General features: G+C 47.9%; 2 protein-coding genes across 4 annotated transcripts in view; one reads left to right on the forward strand and one right to left on the reverse strand.

Moving 5' to 3' along the window:
• Positions 1–20,788, reverse strand: part of PTDSS2 (phosphatidylserine synthase 2) — a 30,064-nt gene extending 9,276 nt beyond the window's left edge. For 2 of the 3 annotated variants that reach the window (XM_068194392.1, XM_068194390.1), the window contains exons 1-6: positions 20,487–20,788; positions 12,288–12,389; positions 7,584–7,666; positions 2,847–2,914; positions 1,147–1,281; positions 295–345 (exon numbers count right to left, since the gene is read on the reverse strand). In XM_068194392.1, coding sequence (XP_068050493.1) covers positions 295–345; positions 1,147–1,281; positions 2,847–2,914; positions 7,584–7,666; positions 12,288–12,389; positions 20,487–20,674 — 627 coding nt within the window. In that variant the 5' untranslated portion in view covers positions 20,675–20,788. Of the gene's footprint in view, positions 1–294; positions 346–1,146; positions 1,282–2,846; positions 2,915–7,583; positions 7,667–12,287; positions 12,390–19,296; positions 19,323–20,486 lie in introns of those variants that run through there. The other variant, XM_068194391.1, reaches the window with a different exon arrangement.
• The window catches only part of MYRF (myelin regulatory factor), a 232,964-nt gene that overhangs the window by 206,887 nt on the left and 3,210 nt on the right, over positions 1–22,867 (forward strand). The window lies entirely within an intron of this gene.

Below are 22,867 nucleotides of genomic sequence, written 5' to 3' on the forward strand. Positions count from 1 at the left end.
TTTCTGTTGCTACAGGAATTAAGTTCTTTATTTATCTGACCCCAGGATGAATCCCTGTGGAGAAAGGAAGGAGCCTGTTGATGCAACAAAACACTGGAAAGAAATGAGGTGGCCTAACATGGGCAGGAGACAGAAAAAAAAGGGGAAAGAAGGCTTTTCACATATTGATATGTATTTTCATATATTACAAACAGCCTAGTTTAACTGACCACGGCCTAGCACAACAAAAGCAGCAGCAGTGAGGCTCTGGGAGCAGAAAAGCAGAGTTACCAAGGTGAAACGAGCCATTCTTACCTTCAGGTACCACCCAAAAAAGTGAGCAGGAACAAATCCATCCAGCTTGTCCTGAAATCCAAAAAGAGAGTGAAGGTCACAGCCTTTTTATATTTTTTTCCTCCAATAAAAATGCAGCAATAAATGTCTGTTTTTTCCACACATGAATACTTGCACTCCTTCGTCAGGAAGGAATTTAGTAGAGCTCCTTAAATCTTAGCCCTGCCAGTCCCTGGACACAGTGCCTTTCCCTCTACCTCTTTAAGATCCCAGTTATTCCAGTTTTTGAGGCAATGAAGATTTACAGGGTAGACCCAAAGGATCACAAGGTAGAACCAAAGTGGGTGCTCCTCACTCCATGCAGTCAGGGAGCTGTAAATAACATCATTCCTTTGCCCTGGAACTTCTGCCAGTGAGAAACCTGATGGCTTTTAGGACTCAGAGAAGTCCTGCACTAGTGGAAGGTGTCCTTGCCCATGGCAGGAGGTGGGGTTACATCATCTTTCCAACCCAAACCATTCTGGGATTCTGTGGTGCAGCTTCAGGGCTTTGTGCCTCGGGGTGACTGAGGAGAAGACTCCTCAAGCACACCAAGAAATCCAAACTCAGAGGGGAAAATTTGACACCCAGGAGCTGAGAAAGAAGAGGCCTTGAACAGTTCAGCCCTGGGCAATCAGATAATTGGGATCCAGAGAGACACACCCCCATCTGATGGATAAGAAAGGTCAAGAGAAGAGAACTAAAGAGGCTGGAGAGTCAGTCACAGGCTGTGCTCTGATTCAGTACTCAGCCAGACTCAAACTGCACTTTGAAGAGTTCAATTAAGCAGCTTTTTACCCAAAAAATAGCCTCATGAGTGAGTTTACTCCTTACCCAGATGTTGTGGAAGGGATCAGTTCCATTGCCAGGGTCATAAATCAGGCAGTTGCCCCCATAGTCTCTCTCTGGCAGAGGAACCCCTAAATGGGGGTCGATGTACTTCATGAACTGCCTCCCGTCCTGCACGGTCTGCAAGGGAACACAGAAACTGGGATCCCCTGAAGGATTCACACACAGGAGGCACAAACAGCATTAAGGCCAACACTGATCTTCAAATGAACCCTTTTTCAAATTTGTTGAGGAACAAGTCCTGAAATAAAGCCAGGCCTTGAGCATCCCACACACACACCTGACTTGGAGCCTTTAATCTTAAATATTAAGGGGAAAAAATGACTACAGAATGACCTTAAAGATGAAAAAATCAGTGATCTTTAACACTTTACCCCAAGTCACTCCTTTGTGCTCCCCATCTCTCCCAGAAGCTTCACACAGCTCATTCGTCCCAACACTCATTTCCAGTAAGGTCCCATGCAAACAGCAAAAAGAAATTATCGAAATGACCAAAACGTGAATTCATCTGTCACTAAATCAGCCACACATTTGCTGAGCATTTATTTCCCAATGGAATCACTCAGTGTTGTGGTCAAGGCTCGACCCTGGAACAGGAAAGCTGGACAAAGCCAAAATGAATTAACAAAGCAATAATAAAATTACAGAATAAACTGCAGAAGTTACATGAACTCTGGGACAAGTTTCAGCCACGAGCAAGCTTGGATTTGCTGTCAGGAAGTTCAGACACCTGCAGACTCAGCAGAATTTAACCTTATTTAAACCTGGGCAAGGCAATGATGTATTTTTAGTAAAGAGCTGAGCAACAGCAGGGAGTTCCTTAACCACTAAATCTCTGCTGACACCACACGCTGCCACAGGGAAGAAAAGCCATCCCAGGCTTTTCTGTTGGAATTCAGAACAACACCAGTACAACCAATAAGAATTACTCAGTCTGACTGCAGCTACTCAGGAATATCATGCTCAAGGATGGCTGGAAAAAAACAGGGTGACCAGTCCCACTTTCTCAAGCTCACATGGCCTCTAGAAGCAAAACTTTAAAAACAAAAAAGCATTCCTCACCTTTCTTTCACACAAAATTATTTTAAGAGCTGTCTGATGAGTATATTGTCTCAAAATATTTAATTTTAACTTCTGAGATTTGTAAAAGTCAGGGGGAAGTTCTCTGTTTGCTAAAGGACAAGATATGGTAAAATGTTTAATTTAGGAAGCACCAAGGGCACATCTTTCTATGAAAAGCCTCCTCCTCAGCTCCTGCCACCACACAAAGCTGGGTGTGAAGTTTTGGTTTATTACAAAACCCCCACACCTACAAAGAACCTGTCACTCCAGGTAAAAGGTATTTCCAAAGGTGAAACCAGGTGAATTCCCCCTGAGTCACACATGGCCCAGCAGGGCAGAGACTGGACTGTGAAACACCAACTCCTGAACATGAACTCCCTCACCAGCACATCCAAAACCACTTCAACACGGTGTCTACCCTGGCCTGAGGTTGACCGGAGGTCAGAGCAGGTGAAATATTTTTATATTATCATTTCCCTCAGCCTCATAGTCTCATTAAACACCTACTGATTCCATTTCACAAAAACAAGCATCTCCTGTAGTCAGCAGGAAATAAAACACTACAAAGGAGTTGATTCCCACATGGAAGTGGCATTTAGGAGCTGGAGGTGTCAGTCACTTACCTGGAAGAGGATGAAGATGAGGAAGAGCTCATAGACCACGCTGACACACAGCCAAAACCTCCAGTAAGCTGCAGAGAGACACAGGGATGTCAGCAGCTTTGGAGCAAACCGTAAATTAATTATTCATTTATTTCAGTATCACAGAATCCTGGAAAGCTTTGTGTTGGGAGGGACCTAAAGCCCATCTCATTCCACCCCCTGCCAAGGGCAGGGACACCTTCCACTGTCCCCGGCTGCTCCATGCCCAACCTGGCCTGGAACACTTCCAGGGATGGGGCAGCCACAGCTTCTCAGGAAACAATTCCATTTCAAGAGATGTTCCCACCAGAGAATCACAATTCCCAGCTCCCAAGCACAGTGCTCCCCACCCTCCGTCAGGGATACAACCAGCAAGGAGCTCCAACTGCCACACAGCTGCTGTGTTAAGTTTGCTGGAACTGCTCAGGCACTGAACCCGGATCTGGGAGAAGGGATCCAGATCCAGAACACTTCAACCCAACAAACTCAGCAGTTAAGAAGTGGAAGGAAAGGAATGTGCCACCTGCAATGCTTTCCAGCAGTCCTTGGAGGAGAACCTGATCCTTCCTGACCGTTCTCCCTGGTCTCAGGTGCCCTGACCTGTCCAACCTTGGCTGCACCAGACACACCCAAGGCAGGCCGGAGTCGCGTTCGGCAGCCCAGCTTCGGCCTGAGGACAAGGTCGTGTCCCCACGGGGCAGAAAGCATTTCAAAACCCCAAAGATAATCCCACTTTTACTTGCAATGAAATTAAAACCAAGCAGACCAAAGGTTCAGCAGGTGCTGGATGCAAGGCCTCTCCCTAAGAAATGCCATGCAAAGCTCAGCTGCTGGGAGCCCTCCCCAGACGTGTGATTACAGATCTGCACACACCCAGCGACACCTGAATCCAAAGGGTGCCCAAATTACAGTGTCTGCACACTTCCAGCTCTCCTGACCGGCTCAGCCCTCGGGTCACAGGCCATCCTGGATGGGGGTGTTGTGCTCCACGGGCTCATCCATGCCCCTGATCCATGCAGAGCCTGGTTGCTGTTCCGTGCAGTGACTTCTGGGCTCTGAACTCCTCAGTGGTTCTGTTTCCTGCCCTGAGAGGCTGAGGCAGAGCCAGGGTGGGTACAGACACAGCTCCAGCAGTTTTCCCTACCCAGATCCAAAGATTCCACACAAGGGAATTCAGGAAAACTCACAACATGCTGGGTGGACACTGAAATGCCAGAAACGTCACGCAGCACCGTCGGGATGAGACCTGCCTTCAGGTGTTTCCTGGTTATAAATGGAGTTCTCCTTCCTCAGGTCAATGGGGGAGATGGAGAGGAATCCCAGCAGGATTTGCCAGGAAACCAAGACCCTCAGGCCTGCCTTGGGAATTTCTCTCCGTTAATTCCAAGGCAATGCAGGCACTTTGATGTTCAAAGCAGGGCCAGGCATAAATTACACGAGAATGAAACAAACAGAGGCTTACAAACAGAGTTATCAGCTCAGAACCCCAAATCAACTCCCCACTGAACTCCTCAAAAGATGTTTTCTCCCAAAACATGTCTGTATCCAGTTCAGCCTCAAGCAGGAAATAAATTATTTTAAAAATCCAAAAACCCAAAACAACAAAGAAATAATAATAAAAAAAAAAAAAAACCCAAAATCAAAAATACCATCAAACTCCACATATTTTTAAAAGCAGCCTCTGACATCATCATTAAAAGAGACCACAATGAGAAAGGTGAAACCTTTTTGCAGCAAACCTGTTAAATTAATTTCATCAGAATCACCTATTTTACACTTCTGGGAGATAAAAAAGAAAAAGGGAAAATAAAAAAGGCTGGCGTGGCCTGCAGAACAGCAGTTCAGAGCTCTGTGACAGCTTTCACCCACTTGACTATCCAAAATGCATCTCAGGAAAAAAAAAATCCTCCATTGTCACAGGATTATTTTGGAAGAGAGAAGCCTCTTCCCATGTTCAAGCCAGCAGGGAGAATTGACCTTTTATCACCACACTTCTCCCACCTTCAAATGTCACTGCCAGACACCTAAAAATGACATTTATTCTAACCCATAGACCTTGTACCAGAGATTTTACATTGCTCACAGTCAGCAAAGTGACAGATTGGTCCTGAAAGTGATGTAGACACAGAAAGCAGAGAAACCTAAATCCTTGTCTGAGATTTTATTCCCCTCTGTACACAGAGCGGTGGCAGCTGCAGAGCAGGCTCAGCAAAAAAAGGTAATTAAAAATTGAGATCTGGTTCTGATTTAGTGCTGTGGTTTCTCCCCAGCTCACAGAGGTCCCCCAGAGGGTCTGAACACACTCAGTACCTGCACCCCAAATATTTTCAAGGCTGTACAAAAACCATTCTCTCTCCTGCTGGGTCAGGCTCAGCTTTAGCTGTAAGGTTACTTTTGGCACACCTCCAACACTTGTTTTCCCTTAATTCACTTGTCATTTTGCCTCCCTCCAATCAGGGCTTTCCTCCTGAGCAAGGAGGTCTCCACTAATCATTGACACACCTGATAACCCAGTGATTCCTGTGATCAAACATTAAACTGCTGTCTTGCAGGGATTTGGGAACAGGGCATGAACATCCCTGCAAGCTGAATCCACCCAGCCTCTTTCCCTACTTCTGCTCAGAGTCTGGCCCACTCTGCCTGCGGGACTAAAAGAGTAAAAAATACAAAAATCTGGGTTGTTTGCCCAAGGAAAACACTTGTCCTGGAGCTGCTCCTTCCAGTGTCACCAGTGCTGCCCTTGCCTGGTCCCTGCCTGCACATTCCCAACTATCCCAGCCCTCAATCCCACAGGTTACTCCAGACCCTCACATTTTACTCCCCCAACAGCTCATCCTGTCACACAGCCTGTATTAAGTCAAAATAACTCCTGGCAAAGGCTGGGAATATTAAAAGCTGCTTCTCAGGGCATTAATAACTGTCATGGAAAATTTCTTTGGAATGACAGCGTGGACATGTTATCTTGACAGAGGCAATAAAGCATCCCTGGGCTCCTACAACAGCAGGCTCCAGAAAAGGAGCTGGCACGGAGAAGGAAGAATAGCTCTTATCTGTAAATCCTAAGGAGACAGGCTACTGATGCTGGTTGTATCCAGGATTAATTCTACCAGGAAATGCTCCCCAAATTTGGCTGTTCACCCACCAATAAACAAATGGATCCTCAAGCAGAGTTTAAGATCTGCCCCTTGCTCTGTACTGTTCCCCTGGGGCTAAAGCAGTGAAGGTTTGGATAGAACCACAGCCAGTGGAAAATGGGATAAAAGCAGGGCAAGTTGGTGAAGTTTTGTCTGAACAATCATACCTACTTATTTTCATGACAATCCTACATTTCTGAATTGCAGGGAGGCAACTGGTGTCTGTCCATGTAGCAAATTATTAAACTGCAAAAAACATGTGTGGAATCAGTAGGGAAATGGCAAAGCTGGATGAGTCCCTGGCTAAAGCTGGGAATGCTGAGAAGGCAGCCAAAAAAAGAAATAAAGCCACCAGTCTGGACAGGTACCACTAAGGTAGTGGGTGGGATCAGTTTCTTTAATGGCCTTAATGAAAAGTAGGTTAATGACACACAGCAGGAGCAGAGGGAAGGCAGGCACAGCAGAGAAGATGATCCTGAGCGACTGGAGCGACAGAAGAGCTCCTAACACAGCTTCACGCTTTGGAATCAGGAATTTGGGAAGCATCACATTATCACAAAAATCCCCAAAATAACCCTGCAGCTCTGGAGAGGACATTTGAAAGCAGAAAGCTCAAAACAAAGCCAGAATGTTATGGGGAAATGTTACACTGAGGGCAAGACTAAAAGCCAAACTTCCCTGCTTTGTTCTAGGGCATAAAGCCAGCCCAGACAAACCCCCAAAACGCAGGTGTACCCAAGTGTCACTGGTGTCCTCAAAAGCAGCAACTGATTTTACAGAAGGAATCACAATTAACTGGAACAGAAGGAAACAACAAAACCTGCTATTTAATAAGAAAGGCAAATTTAGCAAAGCCCCAGGTTTGCAGAGGTGTGCTGAGGGCACCGCTCTGGAACCACGCCTGCTTTGGCTGAGGGTTGTGGGGTGGCTGCTGGGTTAAATTTCTGGCATAAAACCCAGCTTTATTTGGCTGTAGGAGAGCCCAGTGCCTTCAGGAATATTATTTAAGCCTATATGAATTCCCTTAATTCTTCCTCTTTCAACAATTCACATCTAAAAACAGGCAAAAGACCAAAGCCATTTAAATATTTTCATGTTTCACCTGCTATTTCATTACCTGGAAGAGGTTTGTGTTGTGCTTTCAAATGCTTTCAAGACTTCCAGTCTTACAAGAAACCTTTAAAATCATAAATCAAGGGCCTCTAATTTCCCATGGAAAAGGGACATGGAGCTAAGGAAGTGCTCCTGCACTGCATAAAAGGTCACAAGTGTAGTCCCAGCACAGAGAGGATGAAAAAATGAGGATAAACAGGGGAAGTTCAGGTTTAAGAACCTGGCAGTTCTCACAGAGCTTTTTAGCAACAACAAGAAGCCAAACCAGGGAGGTCCAAACAGATCTCCAGGCTCCATGGAAGCTCAGCAGGGTGGTTATGGAGGAGCCTGCATGATCAGTGTGCAGTGTTGAGGAACCCGTGATTACTGAAATTACAACTTACCTGCTCTCCAGGCAACACAAACATCTACCTCCCTCACAGACCAGGCAGCTCCTCAGGAGGATTTGAGTGAGCCCAGCAAGGTGAATTACCTGGGTGAGGTCTTGAGAATGGTCCATCTTTAGCTTGTGTCACCCCGAAACACAAGAAAACCAAAATACTGGCGACGATTCCTCTGCAAGGAAAAACAGAACACTCTGGTTTATTGCCTCATCCGCCTCCTGAGACTGCAAATTATGTTCTCTGATGTCAGAAATGTCTAGAACTTGTTCTGTAACTGCTGAATGTGTCCCTCTTAAATAGATCCAGTCACCATCCAGAAAAAACAGACAAAAAAAAGGCCGAGGATCACAGCAAGTCAAACACTTCCCTGTGTCTGGGAGCAGCTTTTATTCCCACTGGCTCACAAAGACACACAGGATTTTAGCAGTGAGACAGCTCTCACTGCTCCACGACATTTCCATGGAATTTAAAAAGGAGCTGTCAGACTTGTCACCACTCCAAAACAGCTTCTTAACCAATTAAAGACAAGCAGGAGCTTTCCAGACCACCCCAGCACTGCTGCTATTTCAAGAGCTGGAACCATAACACAGAGCCTAAGGAACACAACAGAGATTTTAAATAAAAATAAATTATCGGACCAGAAGCCCAAATATACCAAAGACCTACGACCCTGGGCATGTTCCTTTGGTTTTAATGGATTAAATGGCATAAATCAATCCAAAAGTGCTCCTTTTACTGCACCTCAACTCCCACTGGATCCTGCTTGCTGTCTCGTATCACCTGCTTAAGAGCTGGCTGAAAGGATGGACAACTGGGAAAGAGCTCATTCCCTGTTTTCAGAAAATGATGCAACCCTGACTGCAAATAAAATGGCTCAGTCTGCAGAAGTCGCACAAAATACCCAGCAATTTTGTTGCCAGAGAGAAAATTTTGTTGCCAGAAGCAACAGGAGACTGTTTGTGCTTTAAACATGTCAAAAACCTTTCAAAATAAAAGACTAAAGGATTTACAGAAGCTATTTTGTAACATTCACCTCTGAGCATAAGTGTTTGTGCTTCCTGAAAACAAAAATGGGGTTTAGTTAACAGATGTAACTCAGTAATTTTGCTTGCTTTAAACACTGGGAAGCACACCAGAAATAGGTGCTGAACGGGTCTGTGAATAGACAGTTCCATGGGGATTTCCAAAGATCTGGAGGGCAAAACCCTTTCAGCTGACCTCCAATAATGAGAATATTCTGCCTTTTGAGTCCCTGGCTGCATCTGGAAGCTTCAGTCCTGTGTGGTGTGACAACCCCATCCCAGCTCAGCCATGAACTGAGGGGTCCAGACCACTGCTCTGGGCTTGGGAGGGCTGTCTTCCCAAAGGTGGAATTCAACTCCTGGATCCAAAACACCACAGGAGCTTAGCTGTTCTCCTTCCTCTAAAACCCACTCTTGGCCCCAGAGCTGCTGTGCTGAAATATGCTGGGGATCCAGATATATTCACTTACTTCAAGTTCACCACAGGAAGTTTGGAAGCAAATCACAAATTTGCATAAATAACCACACCAGCTCCATTTTTTTTTTCCCTCGGTGGTAACTAAATTTTACCTCTTATCCTCATAAATCTACCTCCTTAGGAAGCTTCCAATGCCTAAGCAGCAGCCTGGCCTGAGGCAGAAATGCTCCAGCACCTGAGAGGGGCTCTCCTCTCCTCACCTGGCTGGACACAGCCAATGGATTGCCCTGAGCAGCAAATCAGGAAGGCACAAAATAGCAAAGTGTGCCCACAAAACTCATTTTAGCAAATTTAAAAAAAATATCAAACCGTATTTAAAAAAAAAAGGAGAGGCTGGCAGCAGCTCCATCAGCACAAACAAACCCTTGTTTGTGCTGAGAGTCGATTCAGACACACAGGACAATGAGGAGCTGTGTATGGCCCTTTGTCTTGGGATTCAAGGAGCCAGCTCCCACTCCCTGTCCCTTCCCGGGCTGGATCCATGCTGGCACAGCTGGTACAATCCCCTCGGGGCACCACAAGCCCTGGAACAGGGTTCTGGCCTCCTGTTACCTCTATTTCCCTGTGGGTGCTCAGCCACAGCAGCAGGAGATCAGCAAGCAAACCCATATATCCCTGGATGTGTCCCCATGGAAAACAGGGATTGCCAAGAGCTGTGTAAAAAGCATCTCAGGAGAGACATTTCCCAGCTAGAAATTCAACATACAACCCTGCAGCACAACGGTGTTTTTAAACCTGCAAGTGTTTTTATAGAAAAAAAAAAAACTTTTTTTTTTTCCCCCAAGACAGCCTGCTCAGCATTCAAAATATTTGGGAGCTGTGGATTTCTTCCATGGTATGCAGAGGAGGTGCTCAGTATTTATTTGGCTACATTCAGAGCTGCAGCTCAGTCCAGGCTGAACAGAGGAGAATGTCACAGCTGTCAGTCAGGATGAGCTATCCCATGGCTGGAAGAACTGTGGGAATAAAGCTCTCATGGATCAGACAGGTTCACAGCACAATCTCTCCTTGCCTAACAAAGGAAATGTTCCACTGTTCTTACATCAGGGGCAGTTTGACCACGTGGGTGATCCCAATGAACTCCTACTACATTTACATATAAAAAGCTCCTGCAACCTTATCTTAAAAAAACCCCAAACAATCCTCCTTTAATTGTTGCATTGCCCTGCCCTATTGCAGGGCAGAAAAAGTCCTGTAAGAGATGCAAACACCAATCTCAGCCACAGAGACCACACCCCGTGAGCTCAGAGGTTCCTGCTCTCACTTGGGTCTTGTCCATCACTTCTCCTGTCAGTGATTCCACGAATCCACCTCTCACCCTGCTCCTGCCAGTGACTGGATGGAGCATTTTATAAGGTGACATAATCCTGATTTTACAGGGGGGAAGGTGGGACCATCCCACAACTCCAGAGCCAGCAAATTTGGGAAGTTCATCTCAATTTACTGCTCTGAGCATCTTCTGCAACTCACAAGGACACCTCAGCCAGGGCATGGAAACAAAGGAGGCTGGAGCCTTTGGAAGTGTGTACTTAGGCTTTGCACCTACCCCAGACACTGCTCCACTGTCAGTGTGCAGGAGGTGGAAATAAAAGCCCGGGACAGCTCCAGACTCTGCTCCCTGGTGACAAAACCCCTCCTGGTCATTAGGCACCAAGTGTTCCCGAGGAATACCAGCACACAAGGACAGCCTCGTGCTGGGTGGGGCTTGGAACCGCAGGACAACACAGCTCCACTCCGGGACTGACAAAGATCTCTGGGCAGGATAAGGGATTTTAAATTATGGATGCAAAAATAAATAATCTGTGATAATTTCGGCTATGGATACACTGATGCACACTGTGCCCATCTTACCCTGCTCTGGACAAAATACCTTCTTTTGTTCAGAGATACATGAAACCTGGAATATTTGGAAGATCATGTTCAAGCCTCAGGATGCTGCTTTTCAAGGATTTTTGTGCCAAGACCTTGCAGAGCTGCAGGAGTGAGCAAAGCCCATTTGCTGCCCCTTCCCTGGCATGATGCTGTAAATTGATTTTAACAACTGGGCACTGGATAAGCACACAGCAACTCGTGTTTCCTGAGAGAAAGATCCACCTGCTGACTAATCTTCCCTGGGTTTGTTTTGATTAAGGCAGCCGAGGCTCTAAGCTCAATAATGAGATATTCCACTGAGTCACCTTAGCTCTGTATTACTCCTTAAGGATGCATGATTACTTCTCTTTCAGCTTTTCCCCTTCCCAATTCTGAGTGGCCATTCCAGGCCACAGCACCCCTCCAGCCTGGCCTCCCTCATTATGACTGGGAATAAAATGGCATTTGTTCACACAGCAGTCTTCCAGAACCTTTCCCAGCTCCAGACACCTTCCAGCTTGTCCCATGTCACCCCCACGTGTGAAATCCCAGCTCTCAGTGGGGCACAGTGTGAGTTCCATTACCCCCAGGCATTGTGTAACTGCCAGAACAACAGCCAAGATTACCTCAGGAAATACCCCAGTTCCTGCATCTCCAAGACAATGGATGCTATATCCTGAGTCACTTCAGAAATGTACAAAAAAGAGGAAAAAAAAAAACCCTTCAACAGCAAGGGGAAAAATTTCATCATATTTGAGAAACCAGACTGGTAGAAAACAATTATTTTCCTCCTTCTAGCAATGACGCTTTGCAGCATAGCTTTAAAACATATTTTGCTTTTTAAAACACCACTTTCTTACCTCCTTTTTCTTCCCTGTTGTATTTTAAAATAAGTGGAGAAAATCAACCACACTGGATCAGTTTAAATTACAGTAGGAATTGACCACACATGTAAGATTCATTCTTATTTCCCCAGAGCTTCACCCTGGGCTACACGCTCTCACAGCAATTCCCAACAACAAACAAAGACTTGTATTGAAATCTTGAACAGAATTTGACAAAAAGCATTTGAGCCAGAAAAATTTAGTCATAGCTCCCAGCATTTTAAAATTATGGTTATTTTAAGGAAATGTTATTTTTAAGAAAAGGCTATTTTAAGAAACAGCAGCAGAACCCTTGCCAAAGAAACCCAGCCAGAAGGCTTTAGCAAGCTTTTTGTGTTTTGCTTTAAATCACATCACAGAGCAGCCACAGACCTGACAGTGACACTGAACTGATTAGAAACTGAATTCAGTGATCAGCATCAGAGAAGCTTACAGACTTATGACTGGTTTTGTAACTTCCTCAGGGAACAGGCACTTCCACAAGGGAGTGCAGGGGTTACTGGAGGTCCCTTTTCCAAAACACACCTGGGAATATTCAGATATTCCTCAGATATTCACCTCTTTGTGTTGTAGGCTGTGTCCTGGGGAGTCTCTTCCAGCAGGGTTACGTAGCCCAGCGCACACGTGAGGATGAACAGGACTGTCAGGGTATGAGCTCTCCTGAAATTCAGAACAGAGAAAACTGACATTAAGAAGCAGGAAAACACACATCTCGCCCTGCCAGTGCAGCCTCAGGAGGCCAAAACCACGGCCAGCAGTCAGGAATATTGAGGTTTTCTGTACTGCAGAGCACAGAGAGCAGAACTTACAGTGGCACTGCATGTGATCAGCAGCAGCTTGGAAAAAAACAGCACCCAGTGCAAACACCCGGATCTAAACAGCTCCAGGTGTCTCCCCAGGTTTGGCAGGTCCACACCTGACAGTGCTGCTCTATTTCACAGCCTACTAATCAAAATTGCAGCTGAGGGAACAGGCCCTTGAGAGCAACCAAAGGGAATTCACTCCAGACATGGGAATTACACAAGAAAAACTAGTCATTAATTTTATTTTTTTTAATCTCTAAAGGAGAACAGTTGCTGTTGTAAGAACTCTGATGCCACCTCAATATGTCAGATTTCCAGGGATATTCCTACAGTTTCAGAGCACTTAGCACAAGGGGTTTCTGTGGGAACAGCCACGACAGCAAGGCTGGGTGGCTGTTCCATAGCAGTAAAACATCCTCATCCATGGGAGCCCAGAGGTTTATATGGATTTTGTTGAAATTCTTCTGGCACAGGTTGCCCAGAGAAGCTGTGGCTGCCCTATCTCTGGAAGCATCCAAGGCCAGGTTGGACTGGGCTTGGAGCAACCCGGGCCAGTGGAAGGTGTCCCTGCCCTTGGGACTGGATGAACTTTAAGGTCCCTTCCAGCCCAAACCATTTCAGGATTCTGTGATTCTATGGAAGGAGAGCAGACCACACCCAGCCAGGTGACACCCATACTCTACACCCACTGATCACCACACAGACAATATTCTTACAATGCCTGCATCTTTTCTTACTTCAAGTTGAAAATTCCTTTCCTAATGAGAAGCCACTTACTGTTTTCATTGGAAAACTCCTCTGGCCCCAGCTGGGAAGCATGGGAACTCAAATAAGGCCAAAGGACACACCATGAGTTTTGGTTTAGAGGACAACATTCCTCAACACAAACTAATTAAAAAAATGTATAAAAAGGAAGCTTAAGGGAAGAGTAAACTTGTAAAAGAAGTGTCTGTATGTGACATATTTGGCTCTATTTCCATTTTCTTTATACTTTTGTAACAGCAGCTCACATCCCACCTCCAAGTCATTCCAAGGTTTGTATATTCAGGTTGCATGGTGCACAATAAACCTTTGAATTTCCAAACCATCCACTCATTTCCCTTTAAACAACCCCACGGTAATCCATCTAAAACTGCTCTGAAAGTCCAAGAAAGGGTGCTAGTGAACAAAAATTCCATCCTACTGCAAACCCCACGTTCTCCACAGCATCCCTGCAATCCCACACACGCAATACCTCATAAGCAGACACAATCCTCTTCTGCCCCTGCCAGAACAGAGTTTGGCATTGAAGGCTCTCCTTCCTCGTGGTCCTGAGGACACAGACCACCAGCTCCAGCAGAAGAACACGAGGACCCACGAGTGCTTCCAGAATTAGCAAGGAATGAGTGTGCCAAAAACCAGGGAAAAGCTTGGGAGCCACAAGCTCCTGCTTGGCAGCTGCATCTTCCCAGGTGGCAGGACAGGTGATTCAGCCATCGGAGCTCACGTGGGGCCTGCCCTGGATCCTGCAGGAGCTGGAGAACTAAACCCAGCCTCTCCCAGGAGGCAGGACAGCAGCAAGGAACCCACGCTCCAATCACACCACGCTCCTGCTCGCTGCATTTACATGTGGATGTAATGAATGGATTCTACGGCCAACACCAGAAAGGTTACATGAACTCCAGGCTATTTTGGTATCTCAAGCCTTCTTTTGCTGCTTGGTTTTGAAACTTATCATTATGTTGTTATGTTGTTACATAGTTATAGGTATTGTTGTAGAGTTGTGGATATTATGTATTATATCTAATTGTTACACCGTTGTTATTTTTGAAGAAGCTACAAAAACAAATCTAGGAATCCCACCTTGCTGTTTCACCACCTGAACACCCACACCAAGTCAGCTGCTATTTCAATGCCTTGAGATCCCAGGAATTGCCAAAAAATCTGTTGTTACACATCCCTCCTTGGACAAACACCTCGAGAGCCCCTCTCCCAGCACAAGGGTGATTCAGTTGCGTTCCTCCCCATGAGGATCTTGTAGGACAGGGAAGGGTCGGTGCTGGGGAGCCCCATGCATCCCATTTCCCATTTAGCTTTGGTGCCACAGCCACCAGCCTGAAACCCAACCAGCTGCCCTGTTAAGGGAGAAACAAGAGGCTGCTCTCTCATCACTTCCCTTGTAGCTCAGCTTTCATCTCCAGATGCTGCCAGATTCCCTCCCAGCAGGTTTTCAAGGTAAAGGTGCCTCCAGCACAGCGTGAATTCCAGGAGCTGGGATGAAAGACTCTGGAGATGGTCTTGACTTCTGGAAAGAGCAAGTTGGCAGCCCTGCCAGAGAGCTGTGAGCAGTGACACAGCAATGAGAGGGAGCATAGCATCACACAAATCCACTTCCAAGAGGAAAACAAGCCAGGAAATATGGATGTACACCATGTCTTCTCACAGCTCAGGAGTTTAAAACTAAAATAAAATTCCACAAAAAGGAACAGTTCTTCTTAAGGAAGGGCTCATCTGGGAGACCAGGATGAATTTAACGGCACAAGGGGATTGTTTTCATCTCCATACACACTTTAAAATAACACACCAGGGGAAGGCAAGCTAAGAACACCCCAGCAAGGTAAGCAAGGCAGGAATTACATGGAAAGGCTTATGTTCTCCTGGCCTGGAGCCTGGGAGGCTGAAAAGAGCTAAGCTAGGAATCTTCCCCTTAGAATTACACAGAGGAGCTTGGGCAACATGCCCGAAGCAAAGGGGGTACAAGCTGCAGCCAGATATGGGAGGTTTCACATCAAAAATTCTGCAAAGCAGGGCCTGACATTACCTGAGAACAAAAAAATCTAAGGCCAGGGAGAGAACTCACAACAAATCCCAAACTGTTAAAAAGCTGGAATATTAAGTGGCTTATTCTTCTTCCTTTCTGCACCACACATTTGGCTCTTTCCCCACTGAAGCCCTGGGAGACTGAAATGAAATAAATCAGGTTTGTTTTCACACAAGCTCTTGCCCTGCTAATTCAAACACCAAGTGAGAGCAAGTGAAGCTCTCCTGCACTGCAGATCACAAGAAAGTGGGTTTTTTCCTAGTTAATAGGATTAAGTTTGATCCCAAATTCTCTTTTCCATGCAAGGTCATTCTCCTGTCACGTTGAGACGCTGCAAGTCTGTCAAGAAAATGACTACAAGCGCTTTTATTTTCCAGCTGAGGTCTATGACAGAAACGATGTAAGGAAATTGTTTAAACATGTCATTTTTTGGGAGATTCTGGCAGATCTTTGGGTGAAAAGGAGAGAGTAACACCCAGGAGCAGGCGGCCCATGGCCTCCTTCAATCTCCCACAAATTAAAATCAGTTTAAGCAGGGACCGCACCCTTGTTATCCATGGCTTGTTTGTCACCAGTGATGCAACAACTCCATTAAACACAATAACAATCACTGGAACACAATGCAAAGAATTTATTTATTAATATTTTGGTCAGTCCTCTTAAGTGGAACAAAATTCCAAAGGAGAGCCAGTCCAGTTTGCCCCTTGGGTTAAAAAAGTTGCATTAATTGCGGCTGCTGGTGAAAGCATCTGTCAGCAAACCCAATTAGTCCCATCAGTGACTTTTTCATTATTTAATTCTTTATTCCAAATAATGGAAAATTCATTAAACCGTTCCTGAAAGAGATTTTTAAATGGATGTCAAAGCTTTGTACCCTCCATAAACCAACACATCACCTGGAAAGTCTAGGAAAATATGGCAAATAGTACAACAAACCCTTTCCTCCAAATGCAGCAGAAGGTTGTGTGAAGAACAGGACACAAGAAAATACAACAAAAATTAATACTCATTTAAAACCAACCACATTTGAAATAAAAACTGTAACTAACAGGCAAACTGTTGGGGATAGACAGACGGTTTGGAAAACTTCAAGTCAAACCAAACCATACAAATGTGGTTTGCTTTTAAGGTCTAAGTTATGTTTTAAAATCTGTTTAAACTCTCAGAGTCAATAAAAAACAGCCCCTATTCTTAGAGCAGTCGCACATCTTCGGCACATCCCTGAAGTCACCCGACGCCGATTAAATTTCCGTACAGACTTGTGACACTCCAAAATAGCAACGCGCCTTTTCCTTGCCATCTCCCCAAAGAAGCCCAGGAGCACAGACCTCCAGAGACCCAGAACCACAGGTCAACAGCAAAGCTTTGGCAAATCTGGGGTTTTCCTTCCAATCAAGAGGAAAGACAGAGTTCCCAAAGTTCCTGAAGTTTCCATCAGTTCCACAGAGCTTGCAAGTTCCACAAATGCCCTATTTCGATTATTAAACACTTTTTTGCTTAAACCTATGGAAATGTGTGTCTTGGGAGTTAGTTTAGGGCAGTTCTACTGAGACAAGTGACAGGGAATTACAGGTAATATTCCTAGAGCACAACATTTTTCCCTCTTCTCCTTACAACTTTGGGAATGTGTTTACAAAAGAAAAAAAAAAAAAAAGGCAATCTAGAGACCTGATTGATATCCAGGTGGGGCACTGAACTCTGACAGGCCCTCTCCACAAAGATATTCCTTCTGCATTTCCAGCTTACTTGGCAGAACTATGCAGCCCCTTCCTTTGAGGGAAGGGCAATGCCACTCCCATGGCGCAATTCCCAAGGCACAGGCCCTCTCATCCATGACCAGCTGGCAAATGTGGCTTAGTGGGATTGCACAAGGCCTGGATGTCCCTGGTCCCTGCCCATGGCATTCCCACAGGCTGGAAAAGCATGGCAGGGTGACCCAGGACTCTGGAGCAATGTTCCTTTTCTCCAGCGCGGTGAATCCTGAGCTGGCAGCGTGGCTCGGCATGGCACCACTAAAGCAGGGAAAAGTCCCACATTCAGCTCCCAGCAAACTCCAGGAATGCTGCCTTGGAAGTGCCATGGCCACCCCTCAGGAGAGGGCACAGGGAGCAGCTCCTGCCAGCCTGTAGATATTCCATCTCCCTAATCTCTCTTCTGCATAAATCCCTACCTCTTCCTGCAGACCACCCTTAGCAAATCCCAGGTATTTCAGAGATAAGAGCAATCTCCACAAGGAATGGGTAAGGAATGTTGTGGGTTGAGTAGCAATCCCTTATTTCCAACACCAGCTGGTTTGCCCACACATATCCTCATTTCCCAGGCCATCTGGGAAGAGTCACAACACTGAACACACCGAGTGGAACACGCCAGCAGGGATTGCCTCTACCTTAGCTGCAAATTCCACGCTTTATGCACAAAAAGGTGGAAATAATTCCTACAAACACTGCCATTAGCCTATAGAGTCACTGCCATTCCCTCTTTTTTAGTTCTTTTCTTAGTAATTTTAACGTCCTGAGCTCCACAGATCCCTGCTGCCGCACCATGACTTCGGGAATTAATATCACATCCACGTGCTGGCAGCGTGAGATTATTAGTGTGAGAGATAAAACACGTTAATAATCAAAAGGTGACATTAAAGCTAATGAAATCCAAATTAATGTAAGGCTTTGAAAGAGCAATTAACCCACCAAGTCACAATGTGGTGGTAAAAGTGCATCTGGCACCTCCCAACACCCTCAAATCAAGACTGGATGGACGTTTTCCTGGAAAATCTTCTTTGGTTAAAGACAAGCTATGAAATACCTGCAGAAATTTTAGGAGAACATCATACACAATATCCAACTAAATGACCCCAGAACAAGCAGGGCTTAGTGTGAAAGCTCCTGCTGAAGGCACACAGACAAGAACAATCCAAGGTGCTGGAAACAACAGGGAACACGTTCCAATGGCTTGCCAGGAAAGCTTGGCATTCCCAGCTCTCCGCTAGGAAATTAGTTCAGGGATAAATGATACAGAAACCATGGATCCGCCTCAGAAAGCTCCCTCCTGTTCCCTTCCCTTGGCATTTCCTAATGGCAAAGGGAGCTGCCAGGTTATGCTGACTGAGCAGGTTCCCACAAGGGAGCATTTTCCAGTTCCAAGTAATTTATATGGAATAAGACCAGAGATATTGGCATACAAGTGGTTTTCCAAAATTCCAAACAGATTTTAAAGAGCAGGAAGCCAGCTAGGAAGCTCCACCTTTCTCAAGTACCACATTTATAGCAGGAAAATCACCTCTGCAAATTAAATTAGTTCTGAAATGATTTCTGTGTCCACAGATCCCAAATCCTCTCATTTTCCCAAAAGGAGTGAGCCACGAGAGTAACCTTATCCCTAACTCCTGAACTCCAAAGAAAAGGTGCATTCTGTGTTTTTCCAAAGTCAGAGGGCAGCCACTCTTAAAAATCTCTCTTTCCTGTGGCCACCTCCCCAGCATGAGAGGAGTCCCAGGGGTCACAGGAAGAAAATCATTCCTCTGGATAATCTTTATTCTTGGACACGGTAGGAACTGAGTCATTGCCAAAGGATACTCTAACACATACAGGGCAAAAGTAACGTGAGGAAAAACACTGGAACTTTTCCAGATGTTTAAACTCCTGGTTGGCAGCACAAGCTACTAGGGAAACGAAAATTGGATAAATAGGGAAGTTAAGAAACACACTTGTCCACGCTGCCCTCCTGGAAGGGATCACCTGACACAGGGCAGCTCCTGGGAGAACAAGGCACATCCAGATTTCCAAAAGAACAATCCATGTGGCCACACTAACTGCATTACAGCATTTACTCTGGGGTGACAGCCCTGTCACCAGCACCAAAAGCTGCAACGAGGCGAGATTCTACAGCAAAGCCAGGTATTTTAAGGCTTCACAAAACAGCTGGCAAGAGCCATCTTAGCGAGGGAGTAAGGAAAGGACAGCTTTACCCATTTTCCATTTAAAGGTTGGCACCGGGATCCCACAATTCGCTCAGCCTGCACGTGGTGTGCCCACCAGGAAAGGTCCTTTTGTCCCCGAGACCACAACGTCCCTCGGCTACACCCGCACTGTGCCAGGGCTCCGCAGGGATCACGCCAGATCCAGCAGCATCCCAGCGTTCCTCCGCAGCTCGCACTGGCAGGAATGTCACCTCCTTCATCGGGGATCAACACCCTCGGCTCCGCTGCTGCCCAGATTGGCAGGGTGAGAGCCAAGTGCCCTCCCCTCCCACTCCTCCATGCCAGGCTCCAGCCAAATCCCATCTCCCTCGGCTCGAATTCCAAAGGCGCGTCTTCAGTGTCGGCTTGGTTTTCTTCATGGAAAGGGACGTGTGTTTAACACACAGAAAAAAAACTCTGCCTACACACACGTGTGCTGCTGAGGGGATTTATGGAACATCTCCAGCAAGGCCGGGATTTAGGAGCATTTTTCCAGGTACGAACACACCTCTTCCTGCAAGGACTGAAATTAACAAAAAGCTGATTTTCTCCGCTGGCCCAACACCAGCACCTGTTTTATGGACTGAGACACTCAAAAATACTCAACGCCTGCCCAGCAGGAGTGGGGCACGACAACTTCAGCTTTTTGCCAGGATCACTGGGAGGAAAAGAGGAAAAAGCCTCTTCCGAGATGAAGGGAGAGGAGAGGAGGTGGAGTCCATATAAACCATGCTGATAACTGGAATTAGGCAGGAATGCTTGCCCGAACACAGTGGGTTCCCAAGGTATTGGAAAACACCTCCAAAGCACCCATCAGGCAGGACAAGCCGTCGGGCTCAGCCCTAAGGGTCCTGCTGCTGGAAAAGTGGGGACCAGCACTGGGAAAAGAGGTGCCACCGCCAAAAGCCAGCCCTGAATTCCCGTTACATTGCCAGGAAACAATTAGCAGTAGGGCCACACCAGGGAAACACTTGCAGCTGATTCCACCACCGCTATCGGCGACAGAAGAGGCACATGAACAGCAGATAACGGGCAGCAGATAACTTGGGTATCCCATTCCTTGGGGGCCCCCTCCATAGCCCATTCCTTAGGGACCCCCACATCCCATACCCCAGCCCCTCCACATCCCATTCCTTAGGGACGTCCCCGGCCCACGCGGAGCCCCGAGGGGGACGGGGGCCACGCCCGGCGCCTCTCACCAGAAGAACGTGTTGGTGCCGTCGTCGTACACCTCGGACTCGGTGCTGCGGCGGGGTCCGGCGCCGTTCCGCTCGGCCCCGGGGGCGCCGCCGTTGGGCTGCGCGGGGGGGGGCGGCGGCGGCTGCTGCTCCTCCAGCGCGGCCTTGCCCACGTTCCCGCCGTGCGCCCGCCGCTCGCCGCGCCTCATGGCGGCGCGGGGGGGGGGACCGGCGGCGGGGACGCAGCGGGGCCGGGCAGGGGCCGCCGCGGGGGACGCGGGCCGGGGCGGCGGCGGGCGGGGCGGGGCGGGGCGGGGCGGGAGGCGTGACGCCGCGCGCGCGCGCGAGGCCCCGCGTCGGCGCGTGCGCGGGGCGGCCGGGCCCGGGGAGGGCGGGGCCGGGCGGGGCGTCCCCGCCCCCCGTTGCCGTGGCAACCGCGTGGCCTCCGTTACCCCCCCCCTTACCCCCCCCCTCCGCGTGACCGCCAGGCGGCGCCATGAGGAGGAGCCCGAGCCCCTCAGGGAGGGGCAATTAAACAAAAGGTCTCCACCAAAGTGTCCCCTGCCAGGCTGCCGTGCGGCTCTCGAGTACCCCACGCTGGGTACCCCATGCCCGACGCCGCGGCTGTCCCGATTCCCGCGTCTTTGTGCCATGAAATGGTCGGTAGCTGTTAACCATGTGCGTTTTGCTGGCGAAATGAAACGTGTTTTGCTCGGCGAAAGTTTTTGTTCCCCCCCGGAGCGTCTGGCCAAGGGCTGGGGGTGCTTGCAGGGTGCCCCTGTGCCCTTGGATTTGAAGAATTCCAAAATTCCTCAGCCCTTCCCAAACTACCTTGGTCAGGCTCCTCATCCGGAATGTGCCATGCTGATCCCAGATGGCAGGCAGGGAGCCCCGGCTTCCTGGAAAGATCTTGGCATGCTCCAGGAATACTGTGTGGAGGGAAGGCAAAGTCCTGTGGGAGCAGAGACATGAAACAGGGAAGGAAATTAGAGGAAACCTTTACAGGACAGCAAATAATCGAGATGACCTTTAGAGCTCCCTTCCCACCCAAAGCTATTCCATGGTTCTGTGAAGTACTGAAAGAGAGCAGGGTTAGACGGGACATTGGGAAGAAATCCTTCCCTGTGCGGGGGTGAGGCCCTGGCACAGGCTGCCCAGAGAAGCTGTGGCTGCTCCGTGCCTGGAAGTGTCCAAGGCCAGGCTGGACAAGGTTTGGAGCAACCTGGGATAGTGAAGGTGTCAGGGCCCATGGCAGGGGGTGGCCCTGGACAGGCGTTGATGTCCCTTCCAATCCCAACCACTCCAGGATTCTCGGATTCTGTGGAATTACGGAGCTGGCCACAGGAGGGCAGGAGCGGGCTGGGCGAGGAGCGGGCAAACCCCAGCAGAAGAGCGTTCTGGGACAGATAAAGGACATTTCTGTCTGCTGCGCAATCCCCCATCCAGCCTGAAACACTCTGCTGCACATCCCACGATGCTCTGTGAGAGCTGGAGGCACTCACCTTGTTCCAAGTGATCGCAGAATATCCCGGGTTGGAAGGGATCCATAAGGATCAGCCAGTCCAGCTCCCGCCCTGCCCAGACACCACAGCAATCCCATTCCGTGCCTGAGAGCGTTGCCAAACCCTCCTTGAGCTCCGGCAGCCTTGGGGCCGTGACCGTTCCCTGGGGAGCACTGTTCCAGTGCCCGACCACCCTCTGGGGGAAGAACCTTCTCCTAATATCCCGTCTAAGCCTTCCCTGCTTGGAATGAGCACCCAGTACTTTAATTACAAGCAGGGCTTCACCCCAAACCACATCCTCTGCCCTAACATATTGACTGTAGCTCCAGGGATACCCACGGATCCAAACAGACCAGGATTTGGGTGAAAACACCCCAGCTTTGAGAGAACACAGACATCTGCTGCCATTTTAGCACCATCCTGAATCAGTGCCTTTGCACCCTCAGAAGAGGAGCTCCCTGTCCAGAAGCATTGCTGCCAGGCCGGAGGTGGACAGGCAGCCTCTATCCAGCCACAGTGGTTTCACACACAAAACCCTTCAGCGGTCTCCTCAGGTGGGAATTACCATCTCCACACCCAGCCAGGACTAACAGCTCAGGGAATGCTCCTGGAGCTTTCCTGCCAACGCTCAGTGCAGGTCAAATCACTGCCCAAGGCGGCTGGAGTCCAGTGGGTTCAGGTGTGTGACCAACCCAGCAGCCACAGAGCTGATCACATCCTAAGTAACTTCCTCTGCTCACCCAGCGATCATGTGGCTCCCTCCCCAGTTTCAGCTTTTCCTGCTGCCTACTCAGCCCCAGTCACCCGAGAGCAGCAAACACAGGAGGAGAGGGAAGCACTGGCATCAACTTGCTCACCTGCCTTGCAATTGCAGCTAAATCAAGCAAAACCAAATTTCTC

Source organism: Anomalospiza imberbis, chromosome 6 (assembly GCF_031753505.1).
Source record: "Anomalospiza imberbis isolate Cuckoo-Finch-1a 21T00152 chromosome 6, ASM3175350v1, whole genome shotgun sequence".
Lineage (NCBI taxonomy): Eukaryota > Metazoa > Chordata > Aves > Passeriformes > Viduidae > Anomalospiza > Anomalospiza imberbis.